At 44.0% G+C, this 16,571-nt stretch overlaps 1 protein-coding gene across 1 annotated transcript in view; it reads right to left on the minus strand.

Annotated features, from left to right (window-relative positions):
- ACOXL (acyl-CoA oxidase like) overlaps nucleotides 1-16,571 on the minus strand; it is a 360,344-nt gene that overhangs the window by 192,453 nt on the left and 151,320 nt on the right. The window contains exon 10 of the mRNA XM_075562669.1: nucleotides 12,111-12,227. Within this exon, the coding sequence (XP_075418784.1) occupies nucleotides 12,111-12,227 (117 nt within the window). The remainder of the gene's footprint in view (nucleotides 1-12,110; nucleotides 12,228-16,571) is intronic.

Below are 16,571 nucleotides of genomic sequence, written 5' to 3' on the forward strand. Positions count from 1 at the left end.
TTGCAAATCTCTCCCTGATTTTCTGCCCAAGCATAATTTCGGTCATGACTTATGCCAGAATTTGTCTTCCTGTCCCTTGACCCCAATGCGAAGTCGCCATTGTGCTGAATCCTCCCCAGAGCTTGATTTTCAAAAGTTAAAGATCTTGAGGTGGGGACCTTCTCCAAGATCACCTGGATGAGCCCAAGGTAACCAAAAATGTACTTGTAAGTGACAGAGGGAGGACGGATGTCAGAAGAGAGGTGACCGTGGCTGCAGTTGGCATGATGTGAGGTGAGCAAGACTTGGCTGCCCACTGCTGGCTTCTTAGGACGGAGAAGGGTGACAAGTCAAGGAGTGTTGAGTGTTCTCTAAAAGCGAGAGAAAGTATAGAAACGGAGTCTTCCTGAGAGCCTCCAGGGAGGGGAGAGAGCCAGACTGCTGTACCTGCTCCTCTGGTAGGGACCGCCCGAGGAAGCCTTGATTTCAGGCCAGCTGACACCCATTCAGACTGGTGACCTCCAGAGTGATGAGATAATTCGTTTGTGCAATTTTAAGCCCACACATTCGTAGTAATTTGTTAAAATATCTACAGAAAATGCATCCAAACTGGGCACAAGTTATTCCTTCAAAATGTGAAAAAGTCACCATTTCCCCCTCATTTCCCAGTTCCCGGTAGGTATATGTGCTTCCCCTCTAGGTTCCGGTTTCCTTTATGGGCTGTCTTTCAAACTATCCCGTAGGGCAGCTTTCTGGCTTTCTCCTTTTCTCTGAACCTGGTCCTATTAGTCGTTTGTTTTTTCAGGGTTTTATTTATTTTTATCATTTTATTGGGGGTTCCTAGAGCTCTTATCACAATCCATCCATACGGCCATTGCGTCCAGCACATTTGTGCATATGTTGCCATCATCATTTTCAAAACATTTTCTTTCTACTTGAGCCCTTGGTATCAGCTCCTCCTTTTTTTCCCTGCCCCGCCCCTCCCTCTCTCCTTCCCTCCCTCATGAACCCTTGGTAATTTATAAATGATTACTTGTTCTAGTTCGCAACATCGCTTTTAAAGTGGGTTATGAACTGTAGCCACTGCTAGAAAGGAAAGGCTTACGGAACGTGGTCCATCTGTGCCCACCCAACTTCAGAGACGAAGGAATCCATAGAGCCAGGTACCAAAGTCAAGGGTGGCTTCCACACTGAGCTGATCACCTTCTGGGGTAGTTATAGAATTGTCCACTTGAGAGGATTAAGAGTGTAAGGGTGGAGTCTATTCTGTCAATCAGATCATAGCCAATGAGGCTTCTGTGTGGGCATGGCCTTCTCCTAAGAATTCTGGGAAATCTGGTATTTTCTCCTTGGAGGTAAAGTGGGAGACTCTGTTCACACCCTGGGAGACAGAGCAGCTGACAAGACACATGGACCCACCGTGATGCAGAGACCCCTGCAAGCGCTGAGATGTTTCCAATGACACTGGATCCAAAGACTTTGTACCCACTGGCCTGTCATCTTCTACATTCGGCATCATTGCATGTGTTTTGTGAGTCTGAGGAGGACTTTATAGATTGGTATTGGAAATATGGGCTAATATTTGACTTATGGACTTGGACTGAGATGTTTTCTTAATGTTCAATTGTTCTTGTATATAAATCTCTTTCCTATACACACATGTGTGTTCATGGATTTGTTTCTCTAGTCTGCCAGGACTGACACACCTTTTAAGCACTTCACACCATTGGAAAGGAATGTACCAGGAATCTCAGTTTTCTCAACTGAGACGGCCCTGAAACTGGAGGTTAAAAACAGTGACAGCAATTAGAATATTCTCCATCAACTGACATGACCATATAATTTCTCTCCTTTTTGCAGTCCATATGGTGAATTGCATAGATTGATTTCTAAATATTAAACTAACCTGGAATAAGCCCTAATTGGTCATTCTGTATTATTGTTTTATATTTGACCCTATATAATTTGTTAGTATTTATGAAGAATGTTTGAGGTTATGTTCATAAGAGATACTGGTACCATAAAGTCATTTTGGGGGGTTGGTTTAGTTTTCTTCTCAGTGTTAGGATAATGTTCCTAAAATGAATTTTCCCCTTCTTTTTTATTTTCAGAAAAAGCATTTGTACTGAGCTGGTGTGTTTACTTTCTTAAATATTTAACATAACTTACCGGTATAACCAGATAAAGCTGTCTGGATTTTTCTGTTTCTCTAGGAGTAATTTTGATAATATGATTCTTTCATAAGAAATTTGTCTATTTCATATGTTATCACATTCATTGGCAATACATCTGTCACAAAAACAATAAGAATCCATTGAACTGTTTTATCATGTTAATGTCTGTAGCATCTATGCATTTCAGGCACTGATGATTTGTACTTTGTTTCTCTCTCTTTCTCTTTTTTAGCCCCAATTTTTCCCTTGATGACTGCATAAAAGTTATCAATTTCATCAGCTTTTGAAAATAAGAACATCCTTGGTTTATATTTTCTCTATTTTTGTCCATTTCTTATTTCATTAATATTTGCTATATTTTTATAATTTTCCTGCTTATTTTGGGGTTTAGTTTTTTCTTTTTCTACCTTCTTAAGATGAAAATCCCGACTACCAATTTTAAACTTTTTTCCCTAATATAAGCATTTAGAGATATAACTTTTTCTCTAAAGGCTGTGTTAGCATCATATGATCTATTTTTGATACATCATGCTTTATTTCATTTGGAATAAAAATATTTACAAATGTCCCTTCTGACTTCTTCTTTGACCTATGGGTTGTTATGCATATCGTCTAATTTGCATGTGTAGGCGTGGTCTAATTTCCTGATACTTGGACACCTGTGTGCCTTACACTGTGTTACTCATATTCTCCAGTACTGCCCAATTTGTGCCCAGTTGATTTCTAGAGAATATTTTAATTTACTTCTGCTTTCCTTTTATATGTATATTTTAAGATACTTTCTTTGTGGTTGTCATAGGGGTTACATTTTTCATCCTAAATGTCTAACAACATGTTTTAAGTGAATACCAATTTAGCTTCAGTAACATCCAAAATCTGTACCTATACTGTTATTTATGTTGTTTGTTATTGTCAAAAATTGAATCATGTAATCAATAATAGTTATGCATTCGTCTTTAAACCACGTGAGATATAACAAGTAGAGTCGCACACCCACAGTCCCATAAATCTGGCCTTTTTCTTTACCAGAGATGCTTTTAATCCCCATGTTGCTGCAGGTCAATATCAAATGCTTTTCATTTCCATCTAAAGGATTTCCTTTAGCACTTCCTATGAGGAAGGTGTCATGGCAACAGACTCCCACAGCTTTGTTTCTATGGAAATGCTTTAATTCAATCCTCCTGTTCTGAAGGATGGCTTTGCTGGACATACGTGTAGAATTCTTTGCTTTCAGGACTTTAAATGTATCATTCCACTGCCTTCTGGCCTCCGTAGTTACTGTGGAAAATCAGTGTTTGGTCTTATGCAGGATCCTTTTTACCTAACAATTCAACCTGCTTCTTTCTAGAGCCTCTCTTTATGTTGTGAATCTCTTTGCATTTACCCTTTTGGGAATTCATGGAGCACCTTCAATAACACTTGGGAAGTCTGGGGGCATTATTTATTATTTCTTCAAGCATGCTTTCTTTCTCTCTCTCTTTTCCTTCAAGGGTTTCCACAATATGTATGCCAGTCTGTTTGAAGTTTTCTCAGAAACTCCTTAAACTCAGTTCACTTTCCTTCATCCTTTTTCTTTTTTGTTCCCCAGATTTGACCATTTCAATGGCCCTGTCTTCAAGTTTACGGATGCTTTGTCTGCCATCTCTGTTGAGTCCTTCCAAAGGAATTTCCATTTCAATTATTGGACTTTTTAGCTCTAGATTTTCTATTTGGTTCCTCTCTGTAATATCGATGTCTATATTGATAGCTTTGTTTTGTGCATATGGAGCCCTGGTGGCATAATGGTTACATGTTGGGCTACTAACAGCCAAGTCAGCGGTTCGAACCCCCTAGCCACCCCATGGGATGGCGCTTTATATTCCTGTTGAGTAAGATCATTATCATCCCCTTGAATAGGCTGTCATCTCTTATTTCTTTGTTTTTACTGTTAGGTGCCCTTGAGGCCATTGTGACCCCGTATCAAAGAATGAAAGTGACCATAGTGACCGTATCAAGAATGAAAGTGCCCATAGTGACCCCTGTCAAAGAAGGAAACACTGCCCAATCCTGCACCGTCTTCACAATTGTTTTTATGTCGGATCTCATTGTTGTAGCCATTGTGTCAATCCATCTCATTGAGGGCTTTCCTCTTTTTTCATTGCTGCCCTTCTACGTTACGAACCTAATGTCTCTCCTGATAACACATCCAAAGTATATGAGAAAAGTCTTACCACCCTTGCTTCTATCATTTCTTTGTATCCCATGTACTATTTTTGCCATGTTGAAGACAAACTATTTAAATATTATAATATGATGATTCTGGAAATCAGATTCTTCCATTGCCTCCAGATGTGTTTTACTTTGTTTCCATCATTGTGGAAGGCTGTAACAGTCTCTTGAATAACGTCTCCAACTAGTTTTGCCAAGTCTGCCCTCTTGGATATGCATGGACACTCATGTCTCTGCCGCGTCTGTTCTGCCAGTGGTTCTGCAGTGATGTCCTTAAATGCCAGGGAGAGTAAAGAAATAAAACTGGTCCCTGTTTTTGCAAATCGTCCCTGTACTGAAGCTCTCATTCAACAGGTAGCCCAGTTTACACCAAGCCTATGGATCAGCTTGAAGCGAAAGGGCATTCTCTTTTCAAGTCGGATCAGAGCCTCCATCTTTCCCTAGGCATGGGTGTGACTCTCCCAATTCTCTTGTATGCAGGTGTGTTAGACAGGGTTCACTAGAGAAACAAAACCTGAATGCTGATAATTATATATATATATTCATACAGATATAACATAAGAAATAAACAGTTAAATTATAAAGCAGTACAACTGGCTCAGTGCAACTCACTCCCATGAGACAGTTGTGAGACACTGGCAGTCCTTCAAGTCTTAAGGGCCGCTGGCAGTCCTCTGTAGAGAAAGTCAGGCTATCCAGCCACAGGCAGAAAACAGCAAGACAGTTCACCCACAGTCAGCCAGATGACAGGGTCCGACAGTCCCCAGCTCAAGAGATGTAAATTCCAATGGCGTGGTGAAGCAGGTCTTGAAGGAATCTCAAATTACAGTGACATGGTCCATGGGTTAGGTGTCCCATGGGTTGGTGTCCCACAGGTAGTGTAGCTTACAAATTGAGGCACAGAACAAGCAAGGTAGCAGCACACTGGTCCGATGATCAAAGAGCAAGAGGCAACAAAGGCGAGGCTCGCCGAGCCATTTATCTCTCCACCCTTCAATTAATCCCACATGTGTTTATCGGCCAGGTTGGCACAATAAACTCACTATCTCAGTAGGGTACTTTTGAAAGCCTTAATTTCCAAAAGACACTCTCTGGTTTCTTCAAGTTTTTATGTACCTTCTGTTCCTTAAGAGCACACTCTAAGCCCAGGTGGCTACAAGGAGTTAGCACCTTCCAGCATTCCTGGTTGCATCTTCACCCTGCAGAGACACGTGTCCTCTTCAGCCCTCCTGGTAGACCTCAGCAGCTAGAACAGACACACACTGTAGGGCACTGTCATCACTGTGAAACAGCCCTAGCAATCTGAGGGGCGGATGCAGGTGTGGGACACAGCACACAGAAAACCAGAGCTCCCCCACCCCCCACATTTAAATAGCCCCTTTCTTGATCCAGGGTTTGCTTTGTTGTGTTGTAACTCTTTGACTGGTTTCCAGCATCCCTACAAAGTTGGCTGTTTGTTTTTATTGTTGCTGGGCTATTTGTTTTATTTGGTGCTTTTGTTGTGGAAGAATAGATACACAGTGCCATCTCACTCCTTCACCTCTGCGGAAGGACCATCTCTCCTTTTCACCTCTGTGGGACTGTTGTTTCTTGGAGATCTTCATGGCTCTTGGCAGTCATCGTCCCCTGGGTCCAGGAGGCTCCCAACACTGACCCATCACTCCTCCCTGCTTTGACTTCTTGTAAAGTAAAAGGGTGTGACTCAAGCAAAGGTGTGACTTGAATAGAATGCAATTGAGTAACCTGAGTACTAGAGAAAGGGTGGGACTTGAGTTAAGCCTGCTTGCAAAACTGTGACTCAAGCTTCAACCCATTGAAGCCTGCCAAATTAACACAGAGAAATGTGAACTTACAGCTCCTATCACAAACTGGAAAATCATTACATCAAATCACCAAGTAGAAGACAACCACATAATACTGAGTATTATGGCCTAGACAAGTTGACATATATTTTAGGGGGCTGCAATCCAACCCATGACAGTCTTTAATCAGAGATATGATTTACAAACATGTTCTTCATTCGGTGAATTATCTTTACATTTTCTTAATACTATGCACTGAAGCACAAAGAGAATTTACTGTTGATAAAGTCCAATGTCTATGTTTTTTCTGTTGTCACTGTGTTTTTGGTGTTGTACACAGGAAATCCGTGAGAACGGGGAATAAAAGGAAAGCAGACCCGAAGCTGGGTTTCAATTAACAGGTTTTATTAGCATTAATGACCTGCCAGGTGTTTAGATTGGAATGAGAGTCAAGGGGGGCAGAGTGAGGGGAGATTGGAAGACAGAGTGAAGAGAGAGTAGCCGAAAGTAAGACAGGGAGAGCTAGAGAGAGGAAGACTCAGAGGGACGGACGTGCGGCCTCAGGAGAAGGTGAAACAAGTCAGACAGAGCGTGAACAAAGGAATCCTGTGTTCATAAACTTGGGGGACAGAAATGAGTTATCATGTTTAAAAGGAGCCTGCTCTTCCACCCCATTGGCTATGGCAGTGGCAGAATGGTGAAGAGAGCGGGGAAGGTGTCTGTGAGATGTCTTGAGAAGGCGAGGTGTCATGGGGATGGAGAAGAGGGATATGGGGAGACAGAGATGCTGCCTTTGGCCGAAATCCTGAGTGTTATTGCTGGACCCTTTAAAACCAATGCCTGGTCTAAGGTCACAGACATTTACTCCTATGTTTTCCAGGGCAGCGTTCTCCACCTTCCTACTGCCACAACCCTGTCATACAGTTCCTCATGTTGTGGTGACCCCCAAACATAAGATGATTTTGGTTGCTACTTCATAACTGTCATTTTGCTATGAATCGTCATGTAAATATCTGATCTGCAGGGTATATTAGGAGACCTACAGGTTGAGAACGGCTGTTCTAAGCGCTTTTTATTGTTTTAGTTTTTACAATTAGGTCTATGGTTTATTTCAAAGTAAGGTTTATGTGTGGCGTGAGACAGGAGCCCGACCTCATTAATTTGTACTTGGCTATTTGGCTGTTCAGCACCATTTCCCTCATTGAACGATGTTGGCACCCTTTTCGAAATGAATTAACCATGAACATGAAGTTTTACTTTAGTTCTGTAACATTGGTCTATGTATCCAGTCTTGTGCCAGGACCACCTTGTCTGGAATGCGGTGGCTTTGCAGTGCATGTTCAATGTAAGTTTGCAGTAAGATAAGTGTTACCTCTTGCAATGCTGGCCCTTTTTGATGTTGTTGTTGGGGGCAGACTGTTTTGGCTATTCTGAGTCCTTTGCATTTCCATAAGAATCTCAGTGTGAATTTGTTCAATTTCTAAAGAAAAAAAAATCAACTCGGAGCTTGAGAGATAATGCGATGGAATCTGTACACCATTAAGAGTTAGCATTGGTGTCTTAAAAACTGATACCTTTATTAGAGCATTTCATTTTTTGCTGTTGAAAGTGGAATTACTCAAATTTTATTTTCAGTTTTTTCATTCACTACAAATGCACAAAACCGCATTCACTTGTGTAAACTGATTTGTATATTGCAGCCTTGCTAAAGGTGCATTAGTTGTAACAGTTTTTCGGTGGATTCCTTAGAATCCTCTGCATTCAAAATCACGCCGTTGAAAATATAGTTTTCCTTTACCTTTCTCAATCTGGACACCTTTTATTTCTCCACCTTGCCCAACGGCCCTAGTTAGAACCTTCCATACAATACTGAATAGACGTGATGGAAGCAGACTTCCTGGTCATTTGTCTGGGCTTAGTGGGGAAGCATCTAGTCTCTCACCATTAAGTCCCACGTTAGCTGGGGGTCTTTTGGAGATGACTGTGATCCGGGGGGAACGTTCCCGTCTATTCTCAGTTATTATGCATGTTTTCTTATCATGAAAGGGTGCTGTCAAATGCTCTTGCCACACCTGTTGAGATGCTCACGTGGCTTTTGCCATTTGTTTTCTTAGTGTGCTGTGTTATATCGATTGAGTAGGGGATGTTAAGCTAATGTGTATCCCTGGGATAAATCCCACTTTGTCATGGTGTATAATCCTTTTATATGTTGCTGGATTCGGTTTGCTAGTATTTCATTGAGGAGTTTTGCATCTATATTCATAAGTGATATTGGCCTGTTTTCTATTGATATGTTTGTCTCATTTTGGTATCCAGTAATACTGGTCTCATATAATGAATTAGGAATTGTTACTTCTTTTTCTGTGTATTGGAAAACCTTTTTTAATTGATCCTTAGTCTTCTTTTAGTATAATTTGACAATAAAGCCCATGACCCAAGATTTTTCCTTAGAGAAAGTTTTTTAAGTTACTATGTGACATAGTGGGTTACACATTGGGCTTCTAACCGAAAGGTGGCCAGATCGAAACCACCAGCTGCTCCACTGAAGAAAGATGGGAGTTTCTACTCCCACAAACACTTATAGTCTTGGAGTCCCACGAGGGTGATTCTGCTCCGTCACTGTTGGGTTACTATGAGTTGGAATTTACTCAATGGCACTGAGAGTTGAGTGAGATCTCTTTACTTGGCCTATAATCTATTTTTTTCTTGAGTTGGTTTTTATAGTTGTAGCTCTCTGGGATTTCTTCCCCTTCATTTAGGTTATCTAACTTGCTGCTCTGCTCTTATCCTTGGTATTCTCGTATATTTCTTCTTATTTCTGTACACTTAAAGTGTTGCCACCAGGTTTAAGACTTAAAGTGACTGTTATGAAGATGTCTTAGGAAAAAACATAGAAAGCACTAACCAAAAAAGAAAAAAAATGAATAAATTAGACTTCCTCTTAAATTTTTCTGCTGCCCGTTAAAAAGATACCAGTAAACCCAGAGTGCAGCACAGCACTGAGAAACCACATAACTATCCTCTAGTTCTTCAATATTTCCTCCCCGTCCATTATGGTGTGTATTGGTTTTACTTCATTAATGATGGTAGAATTGCATATGTTCATTTTTATATTTAAGATAGCTCAGTATATGAAAACCAAGATAGACAATCCTTCAGAAACAGTAACAGGAGCAATGGTTGCTGGGGGAATGGGGAGAGAGAGGGAAGGGGAAGGAGGGAACAGGGAGCTGACAGCATTGATGACTGTATAGCCCACTTTATGGGATCCAACAGCAGAGTTGTATGTGAATGGATATATTGGGCTCCTGTAAGATATGGGAGGAAAAACTATTATAGGGAGAGGGGGGAATAAGGTTTCCTGGAAGGTAGGGTGAAGGAGGGAGGGAGGGGATGAAGGGAAACTGATCTCAGAGAGTTCAAGAAGAAAGAGAATGTTTGAAATTCATTGTGGTAGCAATTGTACAAGACTTCTTGATGTGAGTGAACTATGGATTGTTATGATATCTGTAAGAACTCCCAATAAAGATTTTAAAATTTTTTTAAATAAAAAAAATAGTAAAAGCGATTTAACTATGAAAAAAAAAAGATACCAGTAAGGAAAATTTATAAACATGCCACAGATTGGAAGAAAATATTTGTCATCAGCATGTATGACAAATAACTTCTATTGTCATATTGTCACTTCTATTGTCATAATGCTTATGACAAATATGTCCTATGTGGCCTATATAATGAAGCTAAGAATTCGATACTAAAAAGCAAAACTACCCACCTTAGATAAATATGCAAAAAATTTAAATAGATCCTTCACGAAAGAAGAGATAGGTACAAATGGCCAATAAGCACATGAAAACATTTTCAGCATCATTAGCTACCAGGTAAGTGTGAACTAAAAGCAAAATGAAATACCACTTCATGCCACTAGTCTGGCTAAAATGAAGAAAGTGCTGAAACTAATGGTGGGGAACAACGGGAACTCTGAAATATTGCTGGAGGGCATGTAAAATGGTAATCTCTCTCTGTAAAGCTAGGCATTTCTTATAAAGTCAAGCAGACACAGTGACCCAGAAATTTCTAAGTATTTATCCTAGGAGAAATGAAAGACGCACGTGCACAGGAATGTTGACTGGTGCTTATTCACAATAGACAAAAGCCTGGACACAATCCAAATGCCCATCTGTGGGAGAATAGATCAACAGACTTTGGCTTAGTCATTCGAGGTTCTCCATAACTCGACAGTAAAAATTAGCAAACTATCAGCAACATTGATAAACATCAGACTGCTCAGTGAAACAAACTGGACACAAAGGTACCTAACAGAAGATTCCATTTAGATGAAGCTCAAGAATAGGCAATGGGGACAGAAATCAGAAAAGTGTTTATCTCGGTGGTGGGGTAAGTGGGGCGCTAATGGAGGGGAGCTAACTTTCTCAGGGGATGGACAAGTTTTAGATTTGGCTTGAGTGCTGGTTACACAGGTGTGTGCGCCTTTACCAAACCCACTGAAGGACACACGAAAGGCTGTGCATTTTAGTGTGTGCAAATGAAAACTCAATGAAAAAACCCTAAAACAATGTAACAGATGTTGGATGTGAGCAATTTAGTTTCTTCCAGATGGCTTGGATTCCTCCCAGTGCTGCTCAGTCTGCAGGATTCTCCCTAAGCATGTAACCCCAAAAGACAGCAGCACACCAGGTCGGTCAAGGTCCCTGTGAGTACTTTCTTTTTTATAAACTCTGTGTGTCAGAACAGGCTCCCGGGCATGGGGTTTGAGTTTTCAGGGAGTCCCTAGTTTGAGGAGCCTTCGTAGCAGGCAACCTCCTCCGGCTTCGAGGAGTCCCTAGTCCAAGGGTCCCAGGTACCCCCATGGGTCTTCAAGGAGGAACAGCAGAGAGGACACAAGTAAAAATCTGCAGGTGAGTGTGAGGGTCTTTGTGAATTTGCCAGACTATTCCCACTATTTGATTCAATGCCTTAACTCCTCCCCCACCCCACACACCTCAGTCTGTTATTCAAAAACTCTACTGTAAAATCATGGGACGTTCATCAGTAAGCAGAGGAAGTGGAAAATGTAACTGTTAGCCTGCATTCACTTTGAGAAATACAAGGTAAACATTGGTTCGAATCCCCTCAATCTCTCTTGGGATCCTATTCACCTACAGACTTCAAAAAGTGTATGGACCTGATCTGGCTTCCAAAATGTTGTGTCCTGTTGGTCTGTATGGTTTGTTTGTTCATAGTAGAGTGCGTCTCAGAGGTGTGATGTCAAGGGGAGCCACCCTCTTGAAGCTGTGTCATACGCTTCTCCGTTTCTTGCTACATGAAACCCAAGATTGATGAGCCTACAGGGACAGCAAGAAGAAGAAGGGATTCATGGGGAGGGGCGAATAAAAGAGAGATGAAGTCAAGGAGCCCATGAAGAAAAAGAATATTTGGAAACTAATTGTGGTAGCCATTGTACAGTTCTACTTGATGTGATCAAAATATGGAATGATATGATTTATGTATTAAATCCCAACTTTAAAAAAGTTTATGGAAAAGTGGAATTAAAAGATAGGGGTGTTTTTCCACAAGCATTTAGGATTTCCCTTCATATGAAAAATTAAAAACATATGTAAATTAAAATTACATACTTTGAGACATGCAGAGGAAACACTGGTTTGACTTCTTAAAATTCTCTGGGGATTCCATTTACCTGGACACACAAGGCTGCTTCAGAAAATGTATGGAAAGATAGGATGAAGAAATAATGGAAGATTTCCACAAACTTTTTAAGCCTTCCTCATACGGACAATCAACAGTTGGCCATCACTGTTAACCTGGACTCTGATTTGAACCACCGACTCTATCCTGCTCACAATTAGATTAGAAAGTGAAACCCGGCGATGGCTTCATCTTTCCATTCCTTGCTCATGTCCCTTCCCCAAGCCAAGAGCCATCTCACCTGCTAACGAAGGTCAGAGCCAAGGTTGTGGCCAGGTGAGGCATCAGCCGTAGAGTCTGCGTTTGGTGCTCGATGATCTTGACTTCACCCTTGGCTTTGGGCCCAAACTGCCTTCGGCTAGAAAGAGTGGAGAAAACACTGTGTTTACCAACATCCAAGAGGCAACTGTATTTTCGGGATAACAGTGTCGAGCAGCCATTTGCCTTTGCAATGCTTCACAATATAGAACATCCAGATTTCCTCCATGGCAGTTATGGCACAAGAAGACATCGAGAATTTCTGAAGATAGCTCTGAAAGAACGCTTTTGAGCTCTTCCAGAAAGTAAGCCTCTCTACTGTGGAGGCTTCTAAAGCAGCACATCCATTGAATGCACAGAGCGATTTGTACTCCTTAGCATTTACATGGCATTTTAGAGTTCCAAGTGCCCTGTGATCATTAATTATTCAGCTTTCCCAGGTTTGTGATATAATTAATAGGACAGGCGTGGTATCCTAGAACATATTTCAAAAGGACATTCTCAACCAGGAGGGCAACGTTCACCCTGCTGCTCCTGTCACATTCACACGTAGGTCATTACTTTCAGCTCACCTACATCCCCCCTGCAGTTTCCTATGGAAAATTGGTCTCCACCTCCTGCCTCACATGGCTACCTTGCTTCTTCGGTGCCCTGTAAGGAGTGCTGCCCTATTGCAGCCTGAGGATCGGGCCAGAGCAGCCAGGGCCTCCCTGGAGCTATCGATATGCTCCACGGGATCGGCCCCACTAATAGCGCCGTGGACAAGTCATACCGCACGTTGGGCGGCAGACTGAACGCGTCTGGTCCTGTTGTGGCGCTTGCCCCTCACATCTAGGGTTCGGTAGCTTTCCGTCTTTGAACATCTCTGATCTTCCAGCTGATTTTTGAAGGAACAGTCTCTCTGTCTGTCTGTCTCTCTCTCTCACACACACACGCACACACACACACACACACACCCCAGTGCTAAATTCTCAAAGAGGAAGGGCCAGCCTGGGCTTCAAACCCTAGGGGATGGGAGACATTTAGCCAGTGCTTGGAGAGAGAGGGAGCCAAAAGGCAATTCTTAGTTTTTCAAAAAGCTTAGCTGCGAGAAACTTCCTTAAATATCGTTTTCTATTTTAACACCGGCTTTACTTGGCATCAACAGAAGGCCTCGGTCGTCCCCGTCGGCGCGTAAGGCACTAACGGCTGTGCGGGCGGGCCCTGCGGCATGGATGGGGAGGCTCTCACCACATTGCCGTCTTGTCTGGGTCGTACTTGAGCCCCAGGCTGTCAATGAAATGGCCGAGGCTGGGTGCTGGGTACCATTGAGGGCTCCCAGTGCTGAGCATGGCACCAAGTCCCACACAGGCTGGTAGACATGCCCCAACTGGTGGTGATGTCTGTTTGTAGTTGATCAGATGTCGCCACCAGTTGGGGCATGTCTACCGGCCTGTGTGGGACTTGGTGCCTTGTCATGACTTCTCCTAGCCAGCCACCCCCTGCAGGGTCATGCCAACCCCCGTAGTCCCCGCTGTGCTGTCCCAACATAACAAGTAGTGTCCCAACATAACAAGTAGTGACTGATCACAGAACCTTTTAGTTTTGTTTTGGAAAATATCTATAACAACTGTAGAACTTTCAACAGCACCGCAAGAAATTTTCCATTTTCATGTGTGAAGCCAGTCTGGACATAGCATGCGATGGTGTCTGTCGAATTTATGAAAGTATTAATGAGCTCTGCAAGTGCGAAAAGGCAGGTAGGTGGTGGACAACACGGGGACCCACTCGAGACCGCAAGGAAGGTCTTTAAATCTGGGCCTCAGTAGCTCAATGCAGGTGTACTTCATGATAGTCCCATTTCCACACTGACCCTCACAATCGGTCCTGGTTTCTTAGAGGCTACTGGAACAAAGTGCCACAAACTGGGTAGCTGAAAACCACAGGCAGTTAGGATCTCACACTTCCGGAGGCCAGAGGTCTAGGATTGGTTCTTTCTGAAGGCACTGTTCCCAGCCATTCTCCTCGCTTCAGGTGGTTGCCCTTGAAGTGTTTGGCATCGCTTGGCTGGTAGATGATCACTCCCAATTCTGCCTTCACCATCTCACATCCCGTAGAAGGATACCAGTCACTGGTCCAGAAGGTGAATGCATTTGCTGGCTAACTGTAAGACTGGAGGTTCGAATCTACACAGAGGTGTCTTGGAAGAAAGGCCTAGCAATCTTCTTAAAAAGCAAACAAACAAAACAAAGCACACGGTCCTTGAAGGCCCCGTGGAGCACAGTGTGACTCTGGCACACACAGGGGTTGCCAGGCAGCCGGACTGACTCACGGCAGCCAGTGCTTTATTTAATAACTCAGTCTGATCTCATTCTGACATAACCAATTACATCCGGAAAGGCTCGATTTCCAAAATAAAGTCGCATTTTAAGGTCCCAGATGGATGTGACCACTGGAGGGACATCGCTTAACCCAGTATGGAGTTCAACGGAGGTGACGGGTACAGAGCCCAGAGAAGTCACCAAGAGCCGCCCCGGGGCTTTTTCCTTGTGCTGACAAACAGCAAAGAGCTCCGTGGAGGCAATGCTGGGGTTCCAAGAGCCTCGAGTCAGGACACTTCACAAAGATCATCTGAATGCGCTGCCTTTCTTACAAACTCAGAGGATCTCATGACCCTGGACCCTACTCCCAGGATGTGACAATCTCCTGGAGCTCAGAGGCCACTGACCCCTTCAGTCGGGGCACAGCTGTCCGGCCCTCCACTTGCTGCCAGTACCTGCCGGCCCTGGAGGCATGGAGTTTTCAACCTCTCAGTAGAGTTAATGAAAGGATCTTTCTTTCCCTTTAAAAAAAACTCCAGAATGTATTCTAACCCGTTGACTGAGTTCTGCATAGACAATCTACGTAAGGGATGCACTTAGCAGGAGAAAATCTTGGGAGGCAAAGCGTCTTAGACAGACTCAAATTCAAATGCCTTCGCTTGGCATTTAAGGGACCAATCGAACCTTCCCAGCTGTTTCTCCCGCTAAGCCCTTTCAGATAGCCAGGGAAGCCCCCGGATGGACCCTCTAGCCCTCTGTACACATGGGACCCTCTGCCTGCAGCCAACTCAACCCTCAGTGTTGCACATCAACCGAGCTCAGCCAAATGTCATTACCTGCACCGAGACCTGCCTGGCCCTCGTGGGAAGCAGCCATGACTCACACTGGCTTGAGCAGCACCTCCTAATCCCCCACCCCAACCACCACCACCACCCCATCTCCCTGGGCCAGGTACTTCTCTTCGGGGTCTGGCGTGCTGTGTCTGTCCTTCCCCCCTGGACTTTCAGCTCTCAGGGGGGGAGGGCCTGCCTGCTCAGTGTGTGTGCATGAGCATGCAGAAAGACTAAAGGCAGAATGTCCCCCAATTCTCCTTGTAGCGTTTGCAGCTTCTCATACTAAATGTTCCCAGTGAATGCACAACTGGTGTCCTGGCCAGATGTGACCTAATGGGCCGGTGTGACAGGGATGGGAGAGGCCAATCAGAGGAAGAGGACCCCACCCCCCTTCGGCCCCTATTACAGCCCCAGGCCACTGCGGGCTGGTTCAGCAAGAACCACAAAGGAACAAGTGGATGGGGAGAGAGAGGTGGATGCCTCCTTCCCTGGCCCCAAGATGTTGGCAATTCTCAGAATTCTGAGCAAAGAGTTCTCTCTGGCTTCTCACACTTCAGATCCACTTCCTGGCAGTTCCCTGGGTGGAAAACATCACCCTGAAATACACCCTTGAGCAGCCCCATGAATGGCCCCGTGAGAGATGCACGCACCCCTCACACCCCTGCTGACAGCCTGGCCCCAACAGAAGGGCCCCAGGGGAGCCCAAGGCCTGTGTGCCAAGAGGGCTTGGCCCTGGGGTGGGGGCGTTCTCACCAAGCCACACTAAGTCATCTCACATTTATGCCCCAAGCCCCGGCTGACCAGCATCGTGGAGAACAGCGGTAGCTCACACGTGCCTGTTTGCCAGCGCCCAGGCCCGCTGCCCCAGCAGCTGGCCAGCAGTTACTGCCGGCCGCAAGCTTCTATCCTTCCAGCCTACGCTCCACGGGGACACGATCTTCTTCCTGCCCCATTCCTTTCCCGGGATGACTGCTTTTTCTTCTGAAACACAACTCCACATTGTTCTCTGTCCACATAATGCTTATTTCCAAGCGGGGAAAACCCCAAAGTCACTTTCGCTCAAAAAGTTCCTGGACTTTGGAAACCAAACCAACGGCATTCACACGGGCGCACATGGACAGGATGAACTGTATCCACGCCGACCTGGTGCCAAGGCTATGGCAGAGGACCGTGAACGGTGCCATTCAACATTACAGATGCGTGGGGGAGGTGGGGAGGGGAGCCATCTCTGGATTCCAGCAACGCATAAGGCAGAAAGGAAACATCTATTTGGGGGTGGTTTCGTTTCATTTCCACTCAATTTTGAGCACG

The sequence above is a fragment of the Tenrec ecaudatus genome, chromosome 11 (genome assembly GCF_050624435.1).
Source record: "Tenrec ecaudatus isolate mTenEca1 chromosome 11, mTenEca1.hap1, whole genome shotgun sequence".
Lineage (NCBI taxonomy): Eukaryota > Metazoa > Chordata > Mammalia > Afrosoricida > Tenrecidae > Tenrec > Tenrec ecaudatus.